Genomic DNA, 11,069 nt, shown 5'->3' with positions numbered 1-11,069 from the left:
TAAAATGTCTCACTTTTTCTTCCTGGAAATCCAGTCTGTGAATCTTGTAAGCAATTTTTACATGCATTCAGAACATTGTCAAATTTATACCAAACTAAGCTTTGGTCAAACAAGTTATTTGAAATGTTTATTGATCTTGGTACATTACAAAGATTGTGTGGCTGTTCAAAGTCATTACACAAGTTCAATAAAAAGGGGGGGGGGGGGGGGGGGTTAATAGCATTAATTGAATTACATTAATGAGATCAGAACAAGTGATACATATTTAAACAATGTTGATAAGAGGTCAAAAACAGGCACATATAATTTTATGCAACATAAGTGCAACTTGCTGATGCTCTTTGAAATTGTGTATACTTGCTACTCAAGCATTTCGGATAATAACATTACAGTCTCTCTGTACACCTCCAACACATCAGACAGGGGGACATCTGGGTCTGGCAATCTTTCAACATCCTCCTGTGCAAGTTGATGTATTTGTACTTCAGGAATCACCACACCGGGTTCATGGTGACCACATGGACCTCTCCAGTCAATACCATATTGCATGGCATCTACCTGTAATAGACAATTGATAATTAAAAAATTCTGACTGGGGTTGCTATATGTTGTTTAATTGATCTAACTTATGGTTTTCCTAAAAATGATTATCAAAACTCAGAAAAATCCCCAAAAAACTGCTGATGAGCCAAGACTGTTAAAACTCAATTTAAACACACTGAAGCCCATTAGACTAATTTAAGATCCTCTAATTTATAATCTATCACAGAGGTCTTCATTCCTGCTCCTGGAGAGCCACTGTCCTGCAGAGTTTAGTTCCAACCTGCTTCAGCACACCTGCCTTTGAATACTCAAGCGATTCTGAAGAGCTTGATGAGCTGAATCAGGTGTGTTTGATTAGGGTTGGAACTAAACTTTGCAGGACAGTGGCTCTCCAGGAGCAGGATTGAAGACCTCTGATCTATCATCTAATATTTATCTATCTATCCATTCAATCACATGTTAAAGGGTTATTCACCCAAAAATGAAAATTCTGTCAGTATTTAACAACCCTCATGTTGTTCCAACCCCATAAGACCTTGTAAGACGACCTACCGTAAGACAGTAAGACCCGTTCATCTTCGGAACACAAATTAAGATATTTTTTCATTAAATCTGAGAGCTGGCTTACTCCTCCATAGGCTTCTAAGTGACTGAAACTTGCTGGCCCAGAAAAGTTATTAAAGAGATCGTTAATATAGTCCAAGTGACCACAGTGGCTCAATCCTAAGTTTATAAAGCGACGAAAATACTTTTTGTGCGCAAAAAAAACAAAAATAACGACTTTATTCCACTATTAATTTCCTTCTCTCTGGGCCTCGAGTTGGTTCACATAGTGTTTTAGCGCAGCGCTTCTGTGTTATACGTCACCACGTAGGCTCACTATTGGCCGACGCTGGTCATGTGTGAGATACGTGTGGCGTATAACACAGACGGGCTGCGTTAAAACACTACGTGAAATAACTCGAGGCCCAGAGAGAAGGAAATGAATAGTGGAATAAAGTCATTATTTTTGTGCGCACAAAAAGTATTTTCGTCGCTTTATAAACTTAGGATTGAGCCACTGAAGTCACTTGGACTATATTAACGATCTCTTTAATAACTTTTCTGGGCGAGCAAGTTTCAGTCACTTAGAAGCCTATGGAGGAGTGATCCAGCTCTCAGATTTAATCAAAAATATCTTAATTTGTGTTCCGAAGATGAACGAAGGTCTTACGGGGTTGGAACAACATGAGGGAGAGTAATTACTGACAGAATTTTCATTTTTGGGTGAACTAACCCTTTAATTCATGTCATAATTGCTAACCAGCTTTGATATAAATACCTGGATAGGGTCTTGCAGTTGATGACTTAACCAGAGCTGTATTGGTGACTGGTTTCCTTCTGTCCGCAACTTGTGGTGGTTCCAGCCATCCAGAAAGTACTGAAGATGTTTCTGTACATGTGGCAAGAAGCACCTTTGGAGGGCATAGAGATGCACTTCATCATCTGGATTCAGAAGCCCGTCATTCTCAAGGTTGGTGAAGATTGTGTAGAAGAGATCAAGCACTCCAGCATAAACATCTCTCCACAACCTTTCAATCCTAACACAGTAAAATAACCAAAATACAGAACATTTAAAACAACGACCAATATTTATAATGTTGTACATGAAGTGGAGTTTCCATAGCCTAAAATATGAATTAAAAAATCTATTTTACAGATGTGGGGATTTAGTTTCACATACATTATAAACATTTAAAAAAGAAATTAAAGAATTTTGTTTCCAAGATTGATGGTAGTTACCTGGTAACAATTTTTGAATGGTTTATTTTATTCTAGAAACCATGCATATCTTGGTAATTGTTTGCATTTCTTTGTAAAAAAGAAAAAAGAAAAAAAAAAACCCAGGGGCCTGAAACCGTAGCAAGGCATTGTATATGTTTGATTATACCTCTGATTATGGACACTCTTCCCTGTGATGTGCGAGTTTCTGTTCTCTCCTCTGGTGGAAACCATGAAACGAGCAACCTCGATATTCTCCCCACCTTTATCTGACCTCACACGTGATGGCACACCGTACAGGTTCACACCTTCTAAAAAGCTGGTCAGGACTGTAGCAGCTTTATTATTGGTGGCAGCTTTCAAAAATACGATTAGACGGCTAAAGCCATCGATTCCACCATGAACCACAATACGCCACCTGGAACAGATATAGGACAATTTATTTCAACAACATTAACAACTAGTCTTTTGAGTAATGATGGAAAATACATTTTACTTTCTATAGTAAATCAAAACAGCCAAAACAGTACATAACATACTTAAGACGATACCTTTTACATACAGGGGTTGGACAAAATAGGTGTGAAATAGACAATATTTATTTATTACTGTGTTTAATCAAAATGTGCCTTTAATACAGATTACAACCTTATTAAACTAGATTAACAGATTAACTACATTAATAGTCTCCAGTTGAATGTCGTCTATCAGAACATCTGCCAATTTGTTCAGAGATGTTTAAGTTGAGAATCTACTTCTCACTCACACTTCTCTCCAAAAATGTCCCGCAGTAGTTCAATAATACTCAAGTCAGGTGATTAAGCTGAGCAGGGCAGATGATAAAGTTTATTTTAGTGCTCCAACTGACCATATACAGTACTCTCATGATGGAAGAGGTGCCTGTGTCGCATAACATAGGGGTCTTCGTGAATTTAGAGGCAGAGCTATCAAAATAGGGGTGTTATCCTTTTTGGGTATGGGCATTTTGCTTTGGTGATTTCAAATATCAACAGTGTTTCTCTAGAAATCCCTTACTGGACCTTTAACAACACAATCACAAAGATCTGCTCGTATAATTCCACCAATAATGTCTTTGAAAATTCAGTTGTACAGACCATGTTAGAATAAATCTTCAAAGATGTTCTAGTCAAATGGATATGTTTCTATGTTGATCAAGATATTTCACCACTCATTCAAGTGGGTTCCTCAGTTCCCTAGCATTACACATACACACACACAAAATGGAATCTACATTTTAGAACAGTTAAGTGAGGAAAGGTCTGATTGCCATCTTCTTATAACAGTTCGTTCAACCTTACTCCAACAAATTCACACTTATATCTACATGGTTGTTATGAAATTTAATTTCATGGTGTTAAAGAGATCTGCATCGAATTAATCTATGAACACATCCCACCAATTACACATTTATGCTTTTGCTTTTTGCAAAAATTGCATTTTCTTTTGTTCAACTGTACAGACATTTCCTTTTCAGTCTGAAATAGAAAACGCATCCAGATGAACATGATAAATAATAATAAATAATATTCTACTATTGTCAGCATACCTTATTAACTTATGGTTACCATCGATGTGCCATAAACTGTTGGGTGCAGGGACTGAGTATTTTCTACGCAGCCGAGGGTTCAGTTGAAGACTGCGCATAAGGACACCCTGAGGATCCACCCGTCTCATGCATTCTTGAACACGTTGCCCTAAAAAAGGTAAATTCATCAAAATATGCAGTAAATATTCCAGTCTTTGAGTTCACCTTTGACATGTTCAGTGGTGACCTAAAGGACAAGTTCAAAAATATTACTGTACTGACACTATCAGATGTGCATACAAAAACTTGAAATTAACTGAGCTGAATAAGTACACTTCTGAGATGTTTTTCTAGCTTTAAATTATTTAATAACAATGAACGTTGCAATACTGACGTATTTCAAAAAAACTTCACAGTAATAAACAGGTAGATAATCTGTATTGGCGATATATATAATTGATTTCATTTCTATTTTACATGCTTTTTACTCAAGGATGCTAATATGTCAAGGTACAAAACCCGCCTTACTCTGTACTCGAATGCCCTGTGCACCGAGATGTCCAACCATCATTTTGTATAGAGGGTTTTCACCTACGTCACGATTTGGTCAGTTACCCGGATGCGCGGCCATATTGGAGGTACTCGGATGTAAACAACAGCATGGATTGCACTGTTTATGTACTACTGAACACATTGTTACACTAATTTCTGATGTCTAAACCACGGGAACAACACATGGAAGCTGCGAAATCATATAGAGAAGGACTTAAAGCAGGAAAGAGCTCAACATTTTGACAAACTTAAGGTAATATGTGGTAAAGATCTGAACGAGCTAGCTTCTCCAACTAGTCCTTACTTCTATTTTGACATTGGCTACGTTCAGATTGTCAGTCCAAAAAAAAAGCACATGAAATCCGTTTCAAGCTACATCCATATGTGGTTTAATATCCTATTCAAATCACATATCAGGAAATCCACCAGTCTGAACGCTCTTTCGCGTGGTTTATGTGACTTTCTCACGCCACGTAAAATGTAAACATCAGACGTTGTTATAGGGAACATGCTGAAAGTCGCTGCCGAAACAAGGCTGTGTTGTTGCAAAGTGCCGGACAAGCAGAAAATTATTATTTTTGAAAAGTATTTTGAAACCGGCGCGGAAAAAGAGTTGTGCATACAGTAACCTACCAGCCTCCTACAGTTCTGCAGCTCGAGACGCAGTAGTCCAGCGCAGCGGCTACACATCTCCATATTGTAAAATTTAAATAAGAAAACATTTATATTGCAAATGCAAACCCCTCCATCAACGCAACATCATTGCCGTGTTGTCAAAGAGCTGCGTGGACACACAAATCGGTTCTGAACAGTTGCAATACAGTGTGGACATCATTTTAGATCATATTCCAATCGGATACAAAGATAATCGGATTGACAGTGTGTATGTACCCATAGTTAACTATTTTACGTCAAAATTTTAGCCATAGTTAACGCTTCATTTACACATGTGGCTGATGCTGTGCCTCTCTCAACCACAAACGCCATCTTTCATCAGTTTTTTGCACTCTTCTCTTTAACTTTCGGCAGTCTATAGAACTAGAAATGTTTTTTCTCGGTGCGACCGATGAGTACAGACCAAAACTTGACCATTTTTCAGAAGCAATAATCAGCCAAATTTGCGAGTCCGTTCAGTTCAATGGCACTGTTTACGTTCAGTGCCTCCAAAATGGCCGACTTCCGGATTGATGACGCGTCGTGAAAACCCTCTATCCGGCATTTGGGTGGCGCTTTAGTACATCTTCTACCAGAGCATCCAGTTCAGCGTCCTCCACAGTTAAGAACAGGTCGCTTACTCTATGAGAATAAAATAAACCTATTATCAACCACACAACACACAAATATAAACACTAATGTGAAAGCTTAGTAGGTTATAAGGCTATGCTACTAGGAGCTGCTTACCTTAAACCATGATGCGCCATCCTATTCCGGATAGTTCTTTCAGAGACACCAAACAATTTTGCAATGTTTACAGCAGTTTGACCCATTGAGAGATAAGTTTCAATAGTACTTATCGGAAGCAAGTACGATGGACGTCCCGCCGTAGTACCATCTGACTCGCACAGATTTTGAATGTGTTGGGAAATATTTTGCAAAGAACCTAACAATTCAGGCTGTTCTTCGACGTTCATGTCGGCAAATATCTCTCCTAAAACATCGATAAGCACATCTAATCTAAACAACACATAGTCATTTGATGCGTTGTTATCAACTTCATTTGCTAAGTTGCGCAACTCTCTAGCTATTTGTAAAACGTCCGCCATAGTACACACCTGTCTCACCACCACCCGACGTCACAACAAAGCCAGAGTAATCGAGCAAGCGCCTCAATCAACGATGAACCAATGGTAAGCAAGACCAACCCACCTAATTATCATACAAGACAAAGAAATGTAAAAATAAATGAATCAATAAATAAATAAATCTATAAATAAATGAATGCATAAATAAATAAATCTAAACAATAAATGTAAGAATAAATATAAAAATATAAAAATAAATACATAAATAAATCAATAATTAACGAATAAATAAAAGTTAAAACGATTTTTAAAAAATGTAAAAATGTATAAAAGCAGAAAATAATACATTAAGGGGAAAAAATAATACAAAAATGAATTTGATTAAAAATGAATCATATTTATTTTATCAAGTCGTTTATTTCTTTCTTTCTTTTCCTATTATCACATTTATTTATCTATTTATCACATTTATTTATCTATTTATTTATTTATTTATTAATTTTTAATTTCTGCAGGTTTGGTCCTCCATAACTTCTTCCCAAATGTCATCATGGTTAGAAGTTGTTCCAAAATACCCAGGACAAAATGTCTGTGTGGTTGCTGATACACCTGTCACAGATTTATAGCGCAGTAGGCAATTTGCTGCTATCTGAGGGACAAAAAAATACTTTATTTATGTTAGACGTCCAGGCTAAGAACGACTGTAATCGGACTTCCTAAAAATAGCTGGCAATTCATTTGGCAGCAAAGCTGAATTAGTTTGTGAGAGAGATACAAATTATTGACAAATAGTAATGCAAGCATTTTTCATGTCACAATGATTTCAATAAAGACATTTATATTTGGAAAAAACAAAGTCAAATTAGCAAGTAAGGAATGTAATTTAAAATAGGCATATGAGTGATCAAGACAAACAAAAATAAAACATGAAATGGTTCCCTTTTCCCACTGGTTGCTCAACAACGATCTGCTTAATGGGTAAATTGTTCTTCCATGAATGACATACCCTGAGGCATCTTTTAGTGAGGAGAGTTTCTACACCAATTATAAAAAGTTGTACGAACAACAAAACTGTGTTGAAAACTATACAGTAAACTATCATTAACACAAAACAAGACAAAGGCTTTAGCTAACACAATATTAAAAAGTTACCATAGTTTAAATCACTGTAATATTGAGTTAATATAAAAACACAAACCAACACATTCTTACCTGTGAAAGGTTATTGCATTTCTTCAGGAATTTAAATTTCAATCAGAGGCTGCGCAATGCTAGCCTGACTACGTCAGACTTACTTCCGCTCAATTTCGTTTCGCTTCTGTACTCAGTCTGAGACCACGGCATAGTTTTCCGTTTTCCTCCGGCCTGAAAACAGCCGGCCAATCAACGAACAGAGGGCGGGCTGAGAGCCGTGACGTAGACGCTGATTGTACCGTGGATGCGTAGATTTACTTCACATAATCTGCAAAAGTCGTTCACAGCCATGTTCACTCCGGTATTTCGCTCCATGGTTTTGTTTTCGCATCATACATGTGTTTACAGTGGAAGTTAGATGCGGCTGAGCATGCGCATAACACACGCCATAACCAAACGTTATTTGATTGGCTTACGGGTAACCAATGATTTTAAGCTTCAGACTAGTGCCCCCAGGCGGTAAAGAAAACGTTTTTCTATTACGGAACTCCAGACTCTCTCTATGAAGCAAAGCGAAGTAGCAGAGTCTGGTATTACCAGGCTAGCGCAATGCTATGGCATCTTGGAAACCGTTTTTACCGTTTTCTTATTACCGAAGTGGTGCAGTGTGAAGCAGTGTCTTTTTTTTTTTGGGGCAAGACTTGATTTTGTCCATTGGGAATTGATTGGATTGTTGGATCATAGTCGTTTGCTATTGCTGTGATCTCATGTGATTGACAGGTTGTCCCACCCTCGCTGGAAAACGGTTAAAAACGTACATTTACACACCAACCGCAACTTTCAGACTCTTTCAGATTCTTTCAGATCTTTCTTTAGCTTAACTGTCATGAAAAGAAGTTTCCGACTCTTATTGCAGGTCTCATATGGCGTATATCTCAGCATCTGAGGTGTAGATGAGTTGTTTTCATGTGCAGGTGTCACTGTTTACTTGCTATGGTGTGATGTAAGCTCCTCACAACAATACTCTGCAGGAGTGTTTCATAATGGCCTGGGCTCACACTACAACTGCCAGCCAACCCATCTGTGTGTCTATACAGCAATTAGTGACCAACACCACAAACATATGTCACCCTGTCCTGCTTCTCTTTCTCTAGAGGCACAACAGGTTGACCAGGAGTCTGTATTAACTCATTGGTTCGGTGTTGTTAACCACTAAATTTAAATGTTCTGAGAGCTAGGGACCTAGAAAACACCAGTTTTGTGATAACATCATTAGCACCATGTAGTCTAATTTAGGCTTATTTCACTCAGTCTGCCAGACTACCAGGGAAGTTCTGTGTGCGGTGACGATGGTGAACTGTCTTTCTATCTGTCTGTCTGTGCCTGCCTACCTGCCAGGCAGGATGCCATTACAGAGGACCAGAGACCCAACCGTCATTTGTCTGGGCAGAGCCTCGTTAATTAACATATGGAGAGCAATTATCTCAGGTCATTGCTCATTTTTACAAATGAATGTTCTATAAATATGAGAAAACCAACAAGACAACCGAACAAGGGGATAATGCACAGAAGCAAAAGGAAAATCAATTCCGTAAGTTCGGCACTAAGAATAATTCATTCACAAAGCACAAACACAAAGCTACTGAATTGTGAAGGCCAAGCAATTGTAAAAGCCATGTGACTGAACTGCAATCACATTGCAAGTTTACCTTTGAACAAAATATGTACTCTAGAAATATCCAACGTAGTTTTGTCTCACACACACACACACACACACCAGGCTTGTGCAAAATTCAGAATTTCAGAATTGGCCTCCATTCAATTCATGAATTGGAATTTGAATTGAATTTACTCCGCCCCACAGGACGTTGAATTGAATTTGAATTGGAATGACAGGAAGTGGAATTAAATTCATGGCAATTCAAAGAAATTCCACACAGTCATACAACAGAACGAATGTGTTGAGTCTCGCATGCATTCAGTGTTAGGAAGGTTACTTTGGAAATGTTATTGCTTACTTTTATTAGTTACCCATTATAAATGTGGTTTGGATTACTTTATTTGGATAACTTTATCAATGCAAAGCAATTTCATTTTAAGTTGATTAGTAACTAATTGAATTAAACATTTTACCTCAGTAATACAACTAAATACAATAACATTAATTTTGTAATTTAATAACAGAAATTTCATTTCACGTAACTATTTACACCTCAACCCTGCATACATTTTGTTCTAAAATAGATATTGATCAAATTCTTGAAATAAATTACCCCCTCAATGTTGTTTAATTAGTTTTGTTCCAATGTAATTTTCATTTCAAAGTAATCACACAAACACAAGGTGTTGTAAATGCAGTTATCATTTATTCCAATGCAAAAAATTACTGAGCAACACTGTTTCATCTAATTCTCAATAGCTCCTCAAATGTTTTTCATTGAGTCTGCACCGTTCTGGTCTGAATATCTTTCCTGCAACACTAAAGATTCTCTCAACAGGTGCAGAGTGAAGTTGTAAGGGACTTCTGAAACTTAAAAAATCCAGTGTTGCCCATCAAATTGTGCTTTCAAACTAATTTCCACCTCAAATTGTTTAGCAACCATTTTAAATACTTGGTTAAAGTAAAGCATTCTGGGAAATGGAGTCATGTTCCATCATGTTCCACAAAATGACAATTACAATAAATCAGACTTAATTATTTGTTCTGTGACTAGAGCTTTTAACATTCATTGCTGGGGGAAAACATATCATTTTAATGTAATCTGTACAAGTAGTTCAAACTAATATCATTATAATGCAATCATACCTGACATATACTGTAAAGCTTCATTGTAAACACTTCACTTAAAATATGTATATGAATTTCTTTGAATTTTTTTTTGTATTGCAATTCTGCTTCCTTTAATTCAAATTCGAATTGTAATTCTAGATCCTGTTTTTGACATCAATTCAAATTCAAGAATTGAATTGGAATTAAGGAGTCATTCTCAATTCAATTCTGAATTGTGCACAAGCCTGACACACACACACACACACACAAAAAAAGACGTAGGGCTACACTAGCTCACTAAACCAAACCCCCAACGTCTTCCAAACTAAATCAGTGAACTAAAATCTAGACTTGTTTTTTCACCTAAGATCACTTTTCTTTATACACTTTGATTTCTGGAATCCAATTGCAAGCTTTATCCTCAAAGGACCCAACTGGCACAGGATACAAGGATTAATTAGTGCGAGAAGAATTATACATTGACTTTCAGAGGACAGACTTTAAAAGGAATTCCGTCATTTTTAAAGCACTGTTAAACATTTGCCAAATTATTAAAGGGGTGATTATACTGCCCTTTTCACAAGATGTAAAATAAGTTTCTGATGTCCCCAGAGTGTGTATGTGAAGTTTTAGCTCAAAATACCCCACAGATATTTTATATAGCATGTTAAAATTGTCACTTTTTGAGGGTGAGCAAAAACGCAGTTTTTGTGTCTGTCCCTTTAAATGCAAATGAGCTGCTGCAGAGCGAGGGCGGAGCTTCAAGAGCTCTTGTATGCGTTCGCGTGTTTGCAGCTCCAATTACCTCACATAGACACACACTGAAAATTTTAAATACTTTTAGCCTTTTATGTTCAAACCGGAGTCAGACAATGATGGAGAGACTCAAGAAGAAGTGACAACATGTAGAATGCAACAGGACATTTCTGAATGATTAGTTGATGAATTTATATTGCTGATGTGGAGTTTACTATCTTCATCTTCTAGTCATTGATTAGCATATTCTGTCATGATAATCTAT

At 37.1% G+C, this 11,069-nt stretch overlaps 1 protein-coding gene across 1 annotated transcript; it reads right to left on the bottom strand.

The window, feature by feature from the left end:
• Positions 1-360: 360 nt before the first annotated feature.
• Positions 361-6,521, bottom strand: LOC311276122 (uncharacterized protein; the record flags this gene model as incomplete). Its single annotated transcript, XM_084385636.1, has 6 exons — positions 5,804-6,521; positions 4,379-5,698; positions 3,872-4,019; positions 2,474-2,722; positions 1,865-2,123; positions 361-558 (listed from the first exon to the last, which is right to left on the bottom strand). The coding sequence occupies exons 2-6, from the start codon at positions 4,419-4,421 to the stop codon at positions 361-363; spliced, it is 897 nt and encodes a 298-aa protein (XP_084241762.1). The 5' UTR covers positions 4,422-5,698; positions 5,804-6,521.
• Positions 6,522-11,069: the final 4,548 nt, after the last annotated feature.

The sequence above is a fragment of the Rutilus rutilus genome (genome assembly GCF_951802725.1).
Source record: "Rutilus rutilus genome assembly, chromosome: 17".
NCBI classification, from domain to species: Eukaryota; Metazoa; Chordata; class Actinopteri; order Cypriniformes; family Leuciscidae; genus Rutilus; species Rutilus rutilus.
The sequence above is the reverse complement of the archived record's forward strand: the minus strand, read 5'-3'. Positions and strand labels throughout refer to the sequence as shown.